The sequence below is a fragment of the Leguminivora glycinivorella genome, chromosome 26 (genome assembly GCF_023078275.1).
Source record: "Leguminivora glycinivorella isolate SPB_JAAS2020 chromosome 26, LegGlyc_1.1, whole genome shotgun sequence".
NCBI lineage: Eukaryota > Metazoa > Arthropoda > Insecta > Lepidoptera > Tortricidae > Leguminivora > Leguminivora glycinivorella.
Genome location: NC_062996.1, coordinates 6,876,329 through 6,896,200, shown reverse-complemented (window position 1 = coordinate 6,896,200; position 19,872 = coordinate 6,876,329). Strand labels below are relative to the sequence as shown.

The 19,872-nt window shown below is 36.8% G+C and overlaps 1 protein-coding gene across 1 annotated transcript in view; it reads left to right on the top strand.

Annotated features, from left to right (window-relative positions):
• Positions 1 to 2,805: 2,805 nt before the first annotated feature.
• The window catches only part of LOC125239869 (pantothenate kinase 3), a 51,095-nt gene continuing 34,028 nt past the window's right edge, over positions 2,806 to 19,872 (top strand). Inside the window, 1 exon segment of the mRNA XM_048147595.1 lies at positions 2,806 to 3,067. Within this exon segment, the coding sequence (XP_048003552.1) occupies positions 3,032 to 3,067 (36 nt within the window). The 5' untranslated portion in view covers positions 2,806 to 3,031.

The following is a 19,872-nucleotide window of genomic DNA, read 5'->3' as shown; positions in this document are numbered from 1 at the left end:
TAAGTTCCCTGTATTTCAACTGGTGGGTTTTCCACAAATTTTCACGAGTTCAAAGGCCAAATTGTTACAAAATGAGTTACAAAATCTTAAAAAATAACACATTGACTAGGCCACCTAAGGCCTTGTTCACATTTTAGAATAACATTCGTTTTTGCTTGTTTATTAGTTTATGTGACATTCCATGCCTAGAGGAGTAAAATTTAGTGCCTACACCGGCCGAGTGCACCCTAGACTCATTTTAACTTAAAAGTTAAATCAATATTTAAGGTCATCATCTACTTCTTAATCCAGAGATTAACCATAATCTTAACCGTAAGAATAGAATAAGAATATAAGGAACTACAAATCTAGAATAGTTCAACCAAGTTCAAATAAAGTTTGAAATGTGCTGATTTTCATCAATCTAAACATCGAGATTTTTAAAGGTCAAGAGGCTAAATAACATTAAAATAAAAGGGAAGACCCTTTTTTACATGTCCGGGCAACTTGAGGTTATGTCGGTTTTTTTTACATCTTCCTTAAGGGGATCCTTTTAATTTACCGAAGATTTTTTTGTCGAATTTCATTTCCCAAACGAATTTTGCCAACTACACGTTTGTCAACTCAATCTTTCCCATAATAACATTTGACAACGTTAAAATCCGTCAAATGATAATTTCCCAAACTGTTGTAATGCAACTTTTATAACCCCAACTGTTAATTTCGCAAATGTTCCACTTTGACTAGAAAAGTTTGCTCAACTTTACTTTCGTCAAATTAATTACTGGACAAAATTATTTAGTCAAATAATTTGTTTAGTAAAAAAATTTTTCCTTAAAAACACACTATGCAAAACCAATTTTTGACAAGTGTTTTAACATGATTGTTTTCATTTACCGAATTTCATTTCCCAAACAGATTTTAACAACTACTTACACGTTTGCTTCCCACAAACACTTTTGACGAAAATACCATAATTATGACGAGTCAAATAATCTTTAAAAACCTAAACATAGCCCAAAAACCTAAAAGTAGGTTTAGGTTGACTGCGACCCCCACACAAAACTGTTGCTAAATAAAGTAGGTTTAGGTTAGGTAAGAACTGCGACCCCCACACAAAATGTTGCTAAAACAGTAGGTTTAGGTTAGGTTAGAACTGCGAACCCTACACAAAACTGTAGCGAAGAAAGTAGGTTTAGGTTAGGTTAGAACTGCGACCCCCACACAAAACTGTTGCTAAGAAAGTAGGTTTAGGTTAGGTTAAAACTGCGACCCCCACACAAAATGTTGCTAAGAAAGTAGGTTTAGGTTAGGTTAGAACTGCGACCCCCACGCAAAACTTTGCTAAGAATGTAGGTTTAGGTTAGGTTCGAACTGCGACCCCCACACAAAACTGTTGCTAAGAAAGTAGGTTTAGGTTAGGTTAGAACTGCGACCCCCACGCAAAACTTTGCTAAGAATGTAGGTTTAGGTTAGGTTCGAACTGCGACCCCCACACAAAACTGTTGCTAAATAAAGAAGGTTTAGGTTAGGTTAGGTTAGGTTAGGTTAGAACTGCGACCCCTACACAAAACTGTAGCGAAGAAAGTAGGTTTAGGTTAGGTTAGAACTGCGACCCCCACACAAAATGTTACTAAAAAGTAGGTTTATTTCGAATACGTTAAGATTTGGTTATATAAAAAAATGTCAAAGTAAATGTGGTTTATTTATATTTTTGTCAACTACTCGGTTTGAGTAAACAAGGTTTGTTAAAATAAAAAATGCCCAAGAAATGTTTTACCAAATGTTAGATTTGGCTTTTTTTCTGTTGGGATAATATTGGTTGGCAATTAATCATTTTGATTAATTGAAGTTTGGTAAAATGAACATTGCCAAAGTAAGGAAATGTCTAAATATTTATTTGGATATCATTATTTTGGCAAATATGTATATGTCACACGATAAGTTGGGAAATGATGAGTTGCCTTTTAAATTTTTGGTATACATTGTTTGGGATGTGAAAATCTGGCAAATAACTTTCGGTAATACATTAGTAACCCCTTCATTAAGACGATACGGTAGGGGTCAATTCTCCATACAAACGCTCTTGACTATTTCCTCCCTGGTTTTTTAAGATAGAGCAATGATTTATTCAACACAGATTGTTATCATTTTTATCTGTGTCGGATCGTTTTGATTTTTTTGATATTCTGCTTTTTAAAGACTCTAGAGCCAATCAAAAATTTCCAAAAACGGTCTTTTTCATTGAGGCGCAAAAAAGGTGTGATACTCAAGATTGGTAACAAATAACCAAAAAAGCTAAACGGAAAATAGATTATTTCATTGTTATTCAGATTCTCAAATTTCCTTCCGATTGATTAAGTTTTGAAGGAGGAAAGAGTCGAGAGCGGAACCTCGATTTTAAAGATTTTTTGAAATATCTTTTGTCTGAGTTGTTCTTAATGGACAATTTTTTTTCGATAAATCTAGTTAATAACACTTGTATATTTAACTAATTTTTTTTCGATAAATCTAGTTAATAACACTTGTATATTTAACTAAAATTCCCAAGTTGAAAGGGCTCCTTTCCATTTTAGCATTTTCGCTACCGTATCCTCTTAACTATCCTATCAAGCATCACGGCACGGTGTCGACAGTGACATTTAGTCTGATCACGCTCGTTTTCACTCATAACCCCAGTTATCTAATTAAAACATGCACAATTTTGCCACTGATAGCTAGTCACCCCGTGTCCACCCCGACCATGCGTGTAAACAAATAAACTTGCGCGTACGCAAGAAAAGCGCTCAAAGTCAACAGAAAACGCTCAGTCGCTCCTCAGCCGTCGCGGCTAGCGGACGCATGCCAGACCCGCGCCTCATTATACAAATAACCTACATATTCGTCTACTACAATTTTTTTCTATGCAAAATTCTAGATTATTCCATAAAAAAGTTGCTGAGAAGTTTAGTTGATGCTTTCGAGTTGGAGGATGAGTGACTTGTGATATTTGTGCTGTTATTTATTCAATCTGTGATATTAGTGTTAATTATTTATTAATAATTTATTCAATATGAAGCAGCAAACTGGAGTTATTACTATTCATCAAGTAAGTTCTTAATAGAGTTTTTATTACTTGGATAATGAAAACATAATTTGAAAAACATTTTAAAACTTAGGAATTACAATAAACGATAAAATAAATAATTGATTCTGGGCAACATCGATCCGTAGATGTTCATGTTCAATTATGGATTTATTTTTGTTTATTCAATTCAATTCAATAATTTTATTTCGGAAAAAAATCCAGAGTGTTAGTGTACATTCCATTACATTACATCCAAATTATACACTTGGCCTCTTTATAATACTATAAATTAAAATAAGGATAAGATAACCTGTATTTTGAATTTCTAGCTTGGTAACTATCTTACAAAAAACAAAGTTATAAATAGATACACGAACCCCCGGAGTATTCTAATAAGAGTTTATTTTAGTCTAACACTTGAATAGAAATATTTGCATTAAATTACATCACATACTTAGGTCAAAGAGTCTAAATCAGCCTACAGACTATCAGGTCACGGGACGATACCGGCCTCGGAAGGCAAAAGGTTACTGTAGTGAATAAATGGCAGGCTGATGATATTGGGTTATGCGTGGTGTGGGCAATGGGCTAGCAACCAAGCAAACTGTCACTGCATATCAGTGGCATAGCGTCGATACAACTCGATTCCCCACGGGTTCCCTAAAATTGTCCAGTTTCTTTAGAAGTCTACCTATACAAAACAGTTCCCGAAAACCCCTCCGGCTGTACCTACGAAAATTTTCACGCCACGCCACTGCTACATATCACAATTTCGTTGTCTTTCAACCCCCTTTTTTCATGGAGTGGGAATACAGTTGCGCACGCTGTGTGAGACTCGCCGTTTTCCCCTCTCCTGGCGAGAGGGGGAAACGGCCCTACCCACTAAACCCACTCCGTTTCAACACCCCCGACGCAAAAACGACGGGGTGTTATAAGTTTGACGTGTCTGTCTGTCTGTCTGTTTGTCTGTCTGTCTGTGTGTGTGTCTGTCTGTGGCATCGTAGCTCCCGAACGGATGAACCGATTTAGATTTTGTTTTTGTTGTCTGAAAGCTGAGTTAGTCGGGAGTGTTCTCAGCCATGTTTCATGAAAATCGGTCTACTATGTCGCGGTCGGGGGTTTTTCAAAATTTTAATTTTGTCCGTTCGTTAAGAGCGCACTGGGATCGGTGTGTTTTAACTTTAACCTCACCACTGCGTTGTCCTGTAGCCCTTTCTTTCAACCCTCGAGTTTTGCTAAGAGTGAAATTTAAGCAGTTCTATGTGTCTGTTAACCCTTTTGAGAACACAGGCCAGAGTTTATGTATGTATTTTATTGTCCAGCGAAATGGTCTTCTATGGGCTGCTTATGGTAACAGGTTTAAGGCACTGTAGGGTTAGCACATGATTGCCGCGAGAGTATGTCGCCGCGAGATAAACTAACCCGTCCTTATGTCATTAATACAATTAGACAAAGACGTGTCATCTATCTCGCGGCGACATACTCTCGCGGCAATCATGCGCTAGGCCTACTGGTCCCACCGAGAGTTATAGTTCGTAGCCACAGAATTAGATTTAGATAGAAGAAACGAGTTCATTTATTTGTATGGCGGCCGAGCGTGTCAGATTTTGTACTGAAGTTGTTACTTGCCTGTGATTTTAAATATGTCTCAGGTCCTTGAGTGTTGATAAGTTTTATGTTGTTGCAATTAAATATCATGTAACGAGGCATTTTTAATGTTTTTGTTGACTTCAACTTACAAAAATTGACGCCCGAAAGCTGCAAGCTGCGATTAAAGACGGACAACTCAGTGGATTTCACTGAGTTCATTTGACACGCTAAGTAGATACATTTGCTTGATCTATGGTTTATATGACATCTGTGTTCGTAGCCGAGATGTGCTAGGCCTACTGGTCCCACCGATAGCCGAGCTATGATCTACAAATAGCTCGCTCTCTCTTTTATTTACACGTGAACGACTATCTTTTGTTCGTTTTTACTCGCTTTTGGTATTAGGACCAGTACCTAATAGTAGGAGTAAGTGAAATCATAAATTAAATATAACAAGATCATACCATCCCATACATTAAAATGCGACCGCCTAAGTGCGTTTTCACATTATCCGATCCGATATCGGATGTCGGACCAATATCCCATACATTACAGGCGCCATCTTGGATTTTTTCTATTGAAATCCTTCCGACATCCGATATCGGATCGGATAATGTGAAAACGCACTAAGACCGCGCTTACACTCCACCGCACATAGAATGCGCCACAAAAAAAATGTCTTGTAGCTTTCGATTATACTTGTAGATGGCGTTAAGTGTCACTTTTGGCATAGATTTGCGGCTCGGAATTGACACTTAATGCCAATCTACAAATAATCGGTGGCAACAAGGCATTTTTTTGTGTGGAGTGTAAGCGCGTTCGTAGGCGGTCGCATTTTAATGTATGGGATGGTATGATCTTGTTATATTTAATTTATGGTGAAATTCATCTGGGGGTTTATGAAATTTCTGAGAACTTTTTAACAAATTTCTGAACTATAAGGAGTTTTATTGAGCTGTTGTGTTGATATTGTTGATGCAATTCAGTGTTACACAAGTAGTTAATATATCCAATTAAATACTATAAATAATTACAAGCTTTTATTCAACTTGCCTTGTTAGTATGTTAGTGTGCGTCAAAACGTTGAATCTGAAATTTGACCCACTTCCCTGTTTCCGATTGAGCTGAAATTTTGCACACATATGTAAATCACGTGACAATGCAATATTATGGTATCATGGAGCTGATCTGATGATGGAGCAGAAAGGTGGTCATAGGAACTCTGTCATGAAACGTCGTATCCCCATCGAGCAAGGGGTTTTTAGAAACGTCTCGGAGAGCAATAGATGACTGTTGAAAGAAAGGTACAGTCAACGATAAAAGCTTGTGCCAAAAATGATTTTTTTTTGCAAAAAAACTTATAGTATAATCATGTATACGGGTTTGTGGAATATTATTGTTGGCAACAAATCAATAATCATAATAACCTAGGCTTAGAAGTTAGAAGTGTACATAATTAATAGTATATTGTGCAACAATCCCGAGGTAAGAGGGATTTTGTCGACGAGTGTTAAAACTCGTGACAGCCGCAGGCTGGAGAGAGTTTTAGACACGAGTTTACAAAATCCTTACCTCCTGAGTTACACACAATATTTTTCATCACATTTGAGAGGAAAATACAGAGAAAAAAAAATCATAAGGCAAAACCTTCAATGAATGGCGGTGTTGTACTGCCCGTTGCTATGGCAACGCGATCGAGATGGCCGTCACAATTTCCTGCCAGATTGCAAATTATAACGATTTATCTACGTGAAATTTACAAAATATAGGTAAAATACACTGAAATAATTGTAAAACATAAATAAAATGCATTTTTCATAGAGTATAAATTTTTTTTATAGCTAAATAGTCAAATTTTAGTTGTGCAAAAAAAATCCTTGGCTGATTGAAACATCCTTTGCCTGAGGTATTGTACGGATAGTATTAATTTTTAAAACTAAATCCATTATTCCCTTGGGAATAAAATGGTATATTATGCTTCAGTACACGTAGACGCAAGGATACCTTTAAACAGCAAATGTGATGAAAAACTTTTTATTATGACACTTGTATACAAAAATCAGGTGTGAAGTCGTTTACAGTCACCGGCATAAATATGTGGTGATTTCTGTACCTTGTCATTTTAACGTGTTGTTTGAAATGTCATACGAAATTACCAAACGATTAAAAGCGACAAGGTACAGAAATCATTACTTCTTTATGCCGGTGACTATACGTACATATTATCACCAGTTTTCGTTGAAGAAAATATTGTAGAAAACAATCTCGAACTCGAGGTATATAGCAGCGGCTGGTCCATACAAGCCGATTCCCACCGGCTTGCCTAAAACTGGCCCCGTAGCCGAATGGCATTTCTCCGACGCCAAACGAAAGCGATACGCCGCTGGCTCTGTCGCGCCAATACGCAAGCGCGATAGAGATAGATATCTACTAGCGCTTCGTTTCGTGAGCGTTTCGTGAGCGATTGTGCCATTCGGCTAGCCACCCTGATTAGGTACTAGTAAAATACCTTGTGTTAAGGTAGGTTTTTTGCTCAGTGTTGCCTATATAGCAGAAATTTTCACCAGCCGCCACTGATACCTACGAATACTACCTATATCAAAAATTTACGAAGACATGCACTTGATTTTGAGAAATGTTTTTTCGTTAGAGGCAAGTAAAGTTCCCTAATATACTATACGGTTTAATTTATAAGAGCTAGCTTAGCCAAACTAGAAATTCAAAATACAGGTTATCCTTATATTCATTTATATTATTACTAGTTTTTGCCCGCGGCTTCGCTCGCGTTAGAAAGAGACAAAAAGTAGCCTATGTCACTCTCCATCCTTTCAACTATCTCCACTTAAAAAATCACGTCAATTCGTCGCTCTGTTGAAAAAACCCCCGACCGCGACATAGTGGACCGATTTTCATGAAACATGGCTAAGAACACTCCCGACTAATTCAGCTTTCAGACAAAAAAAACTAAATCTAAATCGGTTCGGTTCATCCGTTCGTTAGCTACGATGCCACAGACAGACACACACACAGACAGACAGACAGACACGTCAAACTTATAACACCCCATCGTTTTTGCGTCGGGCCATGTCGGGTCAACCATGGCAATAACAAGCAAGAATAAGTTGATTCACCCAAATAAACAGTCAGACCCGTCAGCGCGTCTTTATAACAAGCGATGACATATATTAGACAGTATCTTTTTCTTGAGAACGTCACATACGAGTATGTTTATTATATACTGTCGTCGCATTGTACGTAATGCAGCAAAGGTCACAGGTTCAAACCCGGCTCGGTAACAATGTAATTTGTATATTTATCAACTTATGTACGTAACTGAGGGCAGAGTCCAAAGCTTTCTGTCTCTATCCTTTACTGGTTCTGTGGTTAAAGTGTGAAAGGGAAGGATATATCGCATTGACGTCTGAAATGTTAGTGAACTAGGGAAATTAAGAGATGTTTTTCTTTCAGTGTTTTAGCCACTTGAGTTAAATACTTTTCATTTCAAATACGAAGAAAGTAAAATATATAAAAAAAGCATGAAGCATCAAGTTGCATAGAATTCATTTAAATTTAGTTAAGTAAAATTATTGTTTTTTTTTTAATGTGAAGTCAAATAATTTTAGAACTAAACGGGACTTAATCGCGTTTAGTTCTTAAATTATGAGTGAAGTTAAATATTACTATGGAATATGTGTAAAAAAATATGTATAAGAAGCGCTGGTGGCCTAGCGGTAAGAGCGTGCGACTCTCGATCCGAAGGTCGCGGGTTCGAACCCAGCTCGTACCACTGAGTTTTTCAGAACTATGTGCGAAATGTATTTTGATATTTGCCAATCGCTTTTCGGTGAAGGAAAACATCGTGAGGAAACCGGACTAATTCCAATAAGGCCTGTTACCCTTCGGGTTGGAAGGTCAGATGGCAGTCGCTTTCGTAAAACTAGTGCCTACGCCAAATCTTGGGATTAGTTGTCTATGCGGACCCCAGGCTCCTATGAGCCGTGGCAAATGCCGGGATAACGCAAGGAGGATGATGATGACGTATAAAAAAATAATTAAAAATTTAAAACCACATTTTCATTTTTAGCCGTAAATAACGTAGGTGGGTGAATCAACTTTTTCTTGCTTTTTGCAAAAATTGCCCATACTTATTATTAGCTCTACTTTTGTGAGTTTTAACCTGGCCATCGTGAATAAAGATCCTTATTTTTATTTTACATTAAGGGAATAATTAAAAAAAAAAAACATTTACAATTAAATCTATATGTGACCCAGTGGAAGAGACACTTTTTTCATACAAAAGTGAGGGACAGCTATGTCCACTGGGTCACTGCTCGAAATAAAGTAATAAAATAGCAAATCCTATAAAAACATGATGTATTGCATAGCTTGTATATCTGTTTTTAATATAATAAGTATAAACTAATTAAATTACACTAAATACAAATTCAATTTTCTGACCACATGTAGTCGAAGTATGCGTAATTTTGCTGGCAGAGAAAAGTTGATTCACCCAGGTATAAGTGCCTGGAAAACAAAATGATCTAGTGCAGAAACGTACATACTAAAGAGCATAAGAAATTAAAAATTAAAAACATCAAACGTAATAAATACAAAAGTCTTGGCAAAGAATACCTTTTTGTACCTTTTGGCGTAGAAACTCTAGGTCCATGGGGTCCCAGCGCGAACAAGTTATTCACAGAAATCGCGAAGCGTCTGGTTGAGGTAACTGGTGACCGAAGAGCTGGCGACTTCCTCGCACAACGTATCAGCATTGCGATACAGCGAGGAAATGTCGCTAGTATCCTTGGTACAATGCCTCAAGGGCCTATTTTAGACATTAGCTAGCTTTTAAGTTTAGTCTTAGTTTCTTATATAATTATGTAAATATGTTCATGTAAATAAAGAATGTTTAAAAATATCAATACTTACGAACTGTTTTTACATATATTTTGTTACCTTGAGTTATTATTACAATAGTTAATTATTACGGAAATGTAAAATTTACACATTCCAAAATACTTGAAGGTTAATACCAACAAAATAGTACTAATACATATGGATACAATGAGATAATAAACAACTGAAATATCAACTAGTTAATTTGATAACATATACAACTCCGATATCACGTAATTATGTGTCTAATAATATATCAATAAATTGAACCGTATCGACAACTGGGTAAGGTACAGCAGGGCAATTTCGACTGGGGGTCAATTGCAACCGATCTATTTCTTTCTATGAAATTGAAATAAAATTCTTGTTTTGTCCTTTAATACCAGCGGGTAAAAACGCATTTTATCCACAAGTGGGTAAAGTAATTGGACCTTGAATAAAGTAAAATTAACTGCTTTAAAATTGATAAAATTAGGTGAATCTAGTAATAAAGATGATTTACCACCTGTGGAACTACTGGAAGCAGTGATAAACGCATTTTTTGCGTTGTAGTTTCCTCGCTATAGTGAGGGGAAAAGTTTTGTGTTACACTCGGGTGAAAATACAATTTAAATCATATAATTATGCATATAAACAAAGCAAATTATAATGCATATAAAAAAAGCGAGAATAGAATCCTGAACTTAGCGAGTTTTTCAATAGGTACACGAGAAGTAAAATACACTTGCACCCGTGTGTAACACAAAACTTTTCCCCATGCCTAAGAACACTCCCGATTAATTCAGCTTTCAAACAAAAAACTAAATCTAAATCGGTTCATCCGTTCGGGAGCTACGATGTCACAGACAGACACACACACAAACAGAGCACACAGTCTAAGCTCGTGTAGGTGAACGCGTACCATGCTTGTATGAGTGAGATATGACAGGTCGACGTCGCGATTTTGACAGACGGTAACCGTGAGGTAACCGAGAGCGGGAGTAGTATATTACTCTTTATTATACTGTGCCACAACACAAGCCTTCTTGAGCTTACCGTGGAACTCGGTCAATCTATGAGAATCATCATCCTCCTTGCGTTATCCCGGCATTTGCCACGGCTCATAGGAGCCTGGGGTTCGCTTTGACAACTAATCCCAAGATTTGGCGTAGGCACTAGTTTTTACGAAAGCGACTGCCATCTGACCTTCCAACCCGAAGGGTAACTAGACCTTATTGGAATTAGTCCGGTTTCCTCACGATGTTTTCCTTCACCGAAAAGCGACTGGCAAATATGAGATTGCCCTATAATATAATATTATGTTACATAGATTTATCAAGCGCGGATCCAGCTTCGTGCCCAGGGGGGGGTCACGTGGTAAAGGCCCGGGGCCCCAGGAGGGGTCACGTGGTCTATTTGTATGGCCAACTCAGGCTCCAGGGGGGGGTCATGACCCCCATGACCCCCCCCCTGGATCCGCGCATGAGATTTATACACTTTGCTTTTTTATAAATCAGCCTGTATATAAAATCTATTTTTATATGCGTTTAAGATTTCCTGATTCTTATGTAATACTTAGAACACGTGCCAATATCGTGACAGTCAGTGACAGCTCAACAATTGTATGAATTCAATGTATCTTGGCATAGTTAATTTGGCATGTACGCGGTAAAACTCTCAATATTAGTCATGGGAATAGTACTACACTACTTCTAATACTACATATATTTGTAGATTATATTTTTTTTCTACTCCCGTACTGTTACTCGTGAGTTACAAGGTCGTGCATAGAACTTTAAAACCCTACATAAAAGATGTCAGGACAAGTCTATCTAGTCTATACCCTGAAAACATTTAGTAGCAGTAGCACGATATAGCTGTTAAAGTTCAGTAAATACATTGCTACCAACTTAACAAACCAATTCGCAGAGTCGAGACTCCTTCGTTTTCTGCTGCGTTCATTGGCGACGCGTCGAATCGCATTCAAATGTATGAGAACTCGATTAAACTCGGCTCGGTTCGTCTTAGTGGCCAGGCTTCAAAGAACCATACCATAGACAGTTTTATTTTCATGTTTGCACTCAAACTGCATATTCAAAATGGTAGGCGGGTGTGTGTGTGGATTGAGTGAGCACCTTCCGAAAATAAAAAAAAATATGCTGATCATTTAGTAAAAGTTCTAAAACAATTGTAAAACGAATCTCTGAATTTGTAAAAAGATAAATCAAAAGATACAGCCATTAACATGTGCTCACTCAGTTCTCACACACTACCAACGAAAACAGTGAATATATTCATTTAACATATAATATTTATATACTAACATTTAGTAAAAAATAGGCCAACCTACCTCTATAAATATTAGATCACCTAGTGACGTATTAAATTTTTTACAAATAGTTTCTTATGCTCACTCAATCCACACACTTTTGAAAAGCCGAATTTTGATAAAAAACATAAGATTTAGACCGCTATTATATGTGTATAGTTTAGTAAAAGTGAAATGGGAATTTGTAAAATACAAAACGAACCACTAACGTGTCAGGTTTTTTTATAATAAATTTTTGTAAGTGCTCACTCAGTCCACACGTTTTCAGAAAGTTAAAAATGTAAATATCTTACGATTTGTAGCACCTAAGACACTCGAAAGTACTTCAACATTTAGTAAAAATTTTTACTAAATATCCACCATCTAATATTTTATATTCGTTGTCTGGTTTTAAAGATATTCAGACATAACTTTTCTCATACAAATGTATCAAGTAGGGTGACCACACTATGTCGGCTCCTGATTTTCCCCACCTTCCCATTGTCATATTGAGATTGGGGAGTTTCGTTCGTTTAATTTTGATAATATTAAACTAATACCATATTAATTATCCATCTGCAAACTGTTTTTAGGTTATGTTCTTGGCCTAGTGATGATGTGTATTGTGTAATTTTTATCGACGTCAGGATAATAACCATATCGACATGCATGCATTAAAAAGGACATGAATGATAATTGGTAAGAAACAAAGAATATAATACTTCACTAGTAAGAAACCAGAACCTGGTAATCTAATCGCGCTAACAGATGAGCGTACCGGATTTGTAAGTGGGAGCGAGAAATAGTTATTCTTTTCTCGCTCCCACTTACAAATCCGGTAAACTATTATCAAAATTGAACGAAACTCCCCAATCTCAATATGACAATGGGAAGGTGGGGAAAATCAGGAGCCGACATAGTGTGGTCACCCTGCTTGATACATTTGTATGAGAAAAGTTATGTCTGAATATCTTTAAAACCAGACAACGAATATAAAATATTAGATGGTGGATATTTAGTAAAAATTTTTACTAAATGTTGAAGTACTTTCGAGTGTCTTAGGTGCTACAAATCGTAAGATATTTACATTTTTAACTTTCTCAAAACGTGTGGACTGAGTGAGCACTTACAAAAATTTATTATAAAAAAACCTGACACGTTAGTGGTTCGTTTTGTATTTTACAAATTCCCATTTCACTTTTACTAAACTATACACATATAATAGCGGTCTAAATCTTATGTTTTTTATCAAAATTCGGCTTTTCAAAAGTGTGTGGATTGAGTGAGCATAAGAAACTATTTGTAAAAAATTTAATACGTCACTAGGTGATCTAATATTTATAGAGGTAGGTTGGCCTATTTTTTACTAAATGTTAGTATATAAATATTATATGTTAAATGAATATATTCACTGTTTTCGTTGGTAGTTTGTGAGAACTGAGTGAGCACATGTTAATGGCTGTATCTTTTGATTTATCTTTTTACAAATTCAGAGATTCGTTTTACAATTGTTTTAGAACTTTTACTAAATGATCAGCATATTTTTTTTTATTTTCGGAAGGTGCTCACTCAATCCACACACACACGTAGGCGGTCCACTAGATAACTAAGATGACTGAAAGTAGGTATTTGTTGAATTTATAATTTTCTTTCAAAATAAGTGCTTGGTCGTAGAAAAAGTATTGTATGCAACGGTATTTAACTGAGTCAAAAAATGCTCGTGGCGTCTTTATTAACAATTTTCGGCTTCGCCTCAAATTGTCACCCACGCCACTCACCTTTTTTGACCTCTTTTAACCACCAGTTGCATAAAATACTATAGCGACTGCGGAAATTTTAATTTCAGTAAGTAATAGGTTAGTTCCTAAAATAAACTTAAAATTTTGAAAAAACCCCCGATCGCGACATAGTGAATCGATTTTCATGAAATATGGCTAAGAACACTCCCGACTAACTCAGCTTTCAAACAAACAAACTTTCGGTTCTGGGAAAAAAAAGAATTTAGAGGAAAAATGTAACCTCAAAGTTTACCGACGAAAAATAAGAAAATTTTACGAAACATTGGTTCTAAATATTACAGGAAAAATAAAATCGTCTGTATTTTGGAAATTAAAAAAAAACCTTAACAGAACAGAAACAGCGCAAATTAGTGCGAGAGATGGCGCTGTACACAATAATACTCATCAGTAGTATACGTACATACTGTATACAGTCTTTAGAGTTATCTGAGAAATTTGAGATTACTTTTAACTATTGAAAGTTTGTACCTACACTGAGAGAAAATACAATCAGTTTTCATGTTCGTTTAACAAGTTTTTTGGTTAAAATAGCGCCTACGTGCTCTTTGGTTCAAACAACAAGCTACTTGTCATTTGAATCGGCAATATATTTGAATCAACGAGTCGATTTTATAAAAACAACCTGACACATATTGTTTTAAACATACGTTTGGCTGATTCAAACGGATAAACCGCAACAAGTCGAACTTGTTAAATTTACAATGCAAATTTCTCTCAGTGTACGGAACCCTCGGAGTCCGACTCGCACTTGGCCGGTTTTTTACTGTGAAATGGTTTTACAGTGGCCTAGGATTCAGATTGGTTGACTGTACATAATGTACTGAAAAATTATGTTTTACTTAATCTGTACAATGTATTAATAGCCTTCGCGATTTTCTTGCTCAAGACTTATGCACAGGCGTTCATTTCTTTCGACATCGTTTGGCAAGAACGCATCCTTGGCTGTCAAATAACCTCCTTATTCATAAACGTACTCTAAATTTATCAAGCCGATAAAGTTCGTTTGTCCTTTTCTATCACACCAATACGTCGGAAAGGGACAAACGAACTTTATCGGCTTGATAACTTCAGAGTACGTTTATGAATAAGGGGGTAAGTCTCTAAACGCTACACATTGAAGTTTATGACATATATAAGTAAAGTTAAAAAACTTTGTAAAAAAGTAGTTTCCGTGAAAAATGGTATAAGTTACGACTGGGGCAAATTTCAACTACTCGATTTTTTTCCTTGTTTTACATTTTTTGCATTATTAAATATATAAAAAATGATGTCCACTGGTCATATATGGCACGCGTTTTCAGTAATAGCTCAGTATAATAAAGAGTACTATCGTACAGTATGGCCACTCCCGCTCCCCGCTGAATGTTCCGCCCACTTCTCTCGGTTACCTCACAGTTACCGCCTGTCAAAAACAACGCGAACAGTCAACCTGTCATATTTCACTCATACAAGCATCACCAACACGAGCAGACTGTGTGCTAGGAATGCGCCTCTTTCATACATTTGATCGCCAATTCGCCAGTGTCCGAGGTGTGGTAATACTGTAAAACATGTAAAAAGTCGATCAGTTGAAAATTGGCCCCAGTCGTAATTGACCCGCTGTACCTTACGGGTTGTTTTTACGTTGTACTTTTTTTGCACGTTCATTAAGAAAGTTTTAAATAAGTAGGTATGTTTTTGATATGAATATGTAATACTTGTATGGTAAGACATTTACCATAATACTATCCGTTCCTAATAGTTGTTTAAAATATGATGTCTATTTATCAACTACGTAATATTTATATATTTCACTATATATTATATTTAATACATTCACAGACCTGTTTATATATTATTCAAATAATTGCTATCCACTTCCTTATTTTAATCAAATTACTTTTTTTTGTTCCTTATATTGACACTGCCTTTAGTTTTCTGAGCTATCTTCTTAGTTCCTGGGCTTCACGGAAGACCAGCGCTGTAGCATTATATGCTGGAGCATATGCTGAGTGGAGTCCTTTTGTGGCCTCTATCTGCAGCATCAGCATCTTTTGTTGTATTGTAATAAGCAATATAGTTTTAAGTATTTAGTTCATAAGATCTCTCTTTTTTTTTAAATGTATGTGATGCTGTATGATGGTTTCTGCAATAAACGTTTTTCTATTCTATTCTATTCCTGTTTACAAGGTTTGACACTACGAGTGACAACAAAAAAACCGGTTGTGAATATAAAGCCTACTATAGAAAAGCCTACCTATAACCTATTTAGGGTGCTAGAGAAATAGTTTTTAACCCGCGACGCAAAAACGAAGGGATGTTATAAGTTTGACGTGTCTGTCTGTCTGTCTGTCCGTCTGTCTGTCTGTCTGTCTGTCTGTAGCATCGTAGCTCCCGAACGGATGAACCGATTTAGATTTAGTTTTTTTTTTCTGAAAGCTGAGTTAGTCGGGAGTGTTCTTAGCCATGTTTCATGAAAATCGGTCCACAGCTATATCACGGTCGGGGGTTTTTTCAAAATTTTAATTTTGTGTATTGATTTAGACTAACACGATTTGCACTCATTATTTTAGAACAAAACGGGACTTAATCGCGTAAACACTTACATTTATATTTGGCCCGACGTTTCGAACATCACATTATGTTCGTGGTCACGGGTAGACTGGCGAGGAATTGCATCAACATCTTCTAGCCGCGCGAGTTTCTCGAACTACCCGCACTTGTTCTTGATTATTCACTTTTGCGCTAGGGTTGACACTTTGCCTACACACAACACTCACGACATCAGCCGGTGTGTCCCTCGGTGTTTTTTCACGCTTACATTAATTTTGTGGTTAGGTTATCTTTGTTCTTATTTACTGACAGACTTGTTTGACAGAGTATAGTTTTGCCCGCGGCTACGACGCTCGTGTTAAATTTAAAATTGCTGAATGCTCCATATAAGAGCTCAACGAGGGTGCGGTGTGCTGATGACGGGAGGACTTACGGAACTAACTTGTTCCGTTTATTGTCCTTTGAGTCGTCGGCAACTCGAACCCTCCTTGGAACTTGTACACTCCTTTTTGCTGTGTACTTAACACAGCAAAAGGGAATGTACAAGTTTCTAATGGGGCAACGCGCATGTGACACTGTTTGAGTTGCAGGCGTCCATAGGTTACGGTGACCGCTTTACATCAGGCGGGCCGTATACTTGTTTGCCACCGACGTAGTATTAAAAAAAAAAAAAAATCCACCCCCTTTTGGGGAAGTGTGAGGTTAGTTAGAAAGAGACAAAAAGTACCCTATGTCACTCTCCGACGATGAAAAAACGACAGGGTGTTTTAAGTTTAACGTGTTTGTCTGTATACAGAGTGTAACAAAAATGGTGGTGATCCGTTTAAGACCCCTTATTCCTTAGAGCGCTCATCAATTTCACGAAACGGCCATCGATAGATGGCGTTGGCGCTCGGTACGCGAGCACCGGCAACTCAACGCGCGTTTCAACGCAGACACGAATAATCTTGATAGTTTTGAATTAAATTGCTAATAACATAATTTTCAATTTTATATGGGGACTCTTTATTTAATTTCATATTCATGGTATGGTAGTAGTAAATCAGCAGTTCTCGAAAAGTTTGTACAAAAATTAAGGGAAAAGTTAAATTTGTTTTTATTAATTCCTATTTTGTTACCAAGATTTTGTTGATGAATTGAGATTTTATTAAGTTTTATTTGGTCATTAAGGTTCTCTAGTATCTATATTTTCTTAATTATAACAATTATCCTGTATATATCTTACGAAAGTCGAATTATATTACTAAATGTTGGTAACAAAATAGGATCAATTAAAATTTGCTGACGTGGCATTGTACAAAGTTGACGGGAATTGCTGAAATAAGGTATATGAATGTAGTAAAAGTATAGTATTAGTCTACATGTACATATATAAATTCAGGTTTCCTAATTGATTGATTCAACAACCAACACCGCTGAGCCGAAACTACGAAAGCTAGAAAGTCGAAATTTGTATAGATTGCATTAACACAATTTCGAAGAGATAAGAATTGATTATGAAAATTTACAGCCCTAGTAGAGGGAAAAAGGGAGTGAAAGTTTGTAGCGGGATCAATTTGTTTTTTTTTTATTAGGAAAATTTTAGTTAGGAACTTGAAATTAGAGAATAGTTTAATAGTGATTTCTGTTTTTTAGGGTTCCGTAGTCAACTAGGAACCCCTATAGTTTCGCCATGTCTGTCTGTCCGTCCGTCCGTCCGCGGATAATCTCAGTAACCGTAAGCACTAGAAAGCTGAAATTTAGTAACAATATGTATATCAATCACGCCAACAAAGTGCAAAAATAAAAAATGGAAAAAAAATGTTTTATTAGGGTACCCCCCCTACATGTAAAGTGGGGGCTGTTTTTTTTTTTTTCATTCCAACCCCAACGTGTGATATATTGTTGGATGGGTCTTTAAAAATGAATAAGGGTTTACTAAGATCGTTTTTTGATAATATTAATATTTTCGGAAATTATCACAGTTATAGTGACTTTCATATTTTTATAAGAACAGCATGCACTTACGTCCAGAACAGTGACATTTGGTGCATTGGAACTGCTCATGATGTGTCACTTTTTAACCGTCGCCTCAAATCTGAGAGATTTGAGGCGAAGTTCTCAATTCGTCTGTATGTTTATTTTAATTTTTTTATGTTTGTTCCTCGATATCTCCGTTGTTACTGGACCGATTTAAAAAAAAATTGAATGTACATGAATACAGATTGGTCCCATTTTTCTCAGAACCCAGTTCTGATGATGGGATCCTGGAGTAATCGAGGGAACTCCTCGAATCTGAAAGGCATACGTATGGTGATTTTTGTGTTTTTAAAGGAACAGCATGCATTTAGGTACGGAACAGTGACATTTGGTGCAGTGGAACTGCTGATGATGGCCAGAACGGAACTTCTCAAATCTGAACGGCACGCTTATAGTGACTTTGGTATTTTTATAAGAACAGCATGCACTTTCGTCCAGAACAGTGACATTTGGTGCAGTGGAACTGCTGATGATGGTCAGAACCGATCTTCTCAAATCTGAACGGAACACTTATAGTGACTTTGGTATTCTTACAAGAACATCATGCACTTAGGTCCAGTCCAGAACAGTGATATTTGGTGCAGTGGAACTGCTGATGATGGTCAGAACACTCAGAACCAAACTCCTCAAATCTGAACGGCACGCTTATAGTGACTTTGGTATTTTTATAAGAACAGCATGCACTTACGTCCAGAACAGTGACATTTGGTGCAGTGGAACTGCTGATGATGGTCAGAACCGAACTCCTCAAATCTGAACGGCACACTCATAGTGACTTTGGTATTTTTGTAAGAAAAGCATGCATTTAAGTTCAGAACAGTGACATTTATTTAGTTATGTTTGTTGGTATGGGCCACGCTCAGTGTAGGGTTCCGTAGTTTTCCGTATTTTTCTCAAAAACTAACCTATAAAATTCAAAACAATTTTCAAAGAAAGTCTTTGTAAAGTTCTACTTTTGTGATTTTTTTCATATTTTTAAACATATGGTTCAAAAGTTATAGGGGGGGGGGGGGGGGGGCACTTTTTTTCCTTTAGGAGCGATTATTTCCGAAAATATGAAAATTATCAAAAATCGATCTTAGTAAAACCTAATTCATTTTTAAATACCTATCTAACTATACCTATATCACACGTTGGGGTTGAAATGAAAAAAAATATCTGCCCCCTCTTTACATGTAGGGGTACCCTAATAAAACATTTTTTCCATTTATTATTATTAACGACCTTCCACATATTTATAATGAGCCCAAACATGATGGGGTTATGATGAGGAGAATAGCAGTTCTGTTGACCACCTCCTGACTCCATCATGAGAACTTGGACCTCGTCTAGTTCGATGGTGCTCGTCAGCCCAAATCTAATGAGCCCGAACATGATGGGGTTATGATGAGGAGAATAGCAGTTCTGTTAGCCACCTCCTGACTCCATCATGAGACCCTGGACCTCATCTAGTTCGATGGTGCTCGTCAGCCCAAATCTAATGAGCCCAAACATGATGGGGTTATGATGAGGAGAATAGCAGTTCTGTTGACCACCTCCTGACTCCATCATAAGACCTTGGACCTCATCTAGTTCGATGATGCCCGTCAGCCCAAATGTAATGAGTCCAAACATGATGGGGTTATGATGAGGAGAATAGCTGTTCTGTTGACCACCTCTGACTCCATCATGAGACCTTGGACCTCATCCAGTTCGATGGTGCT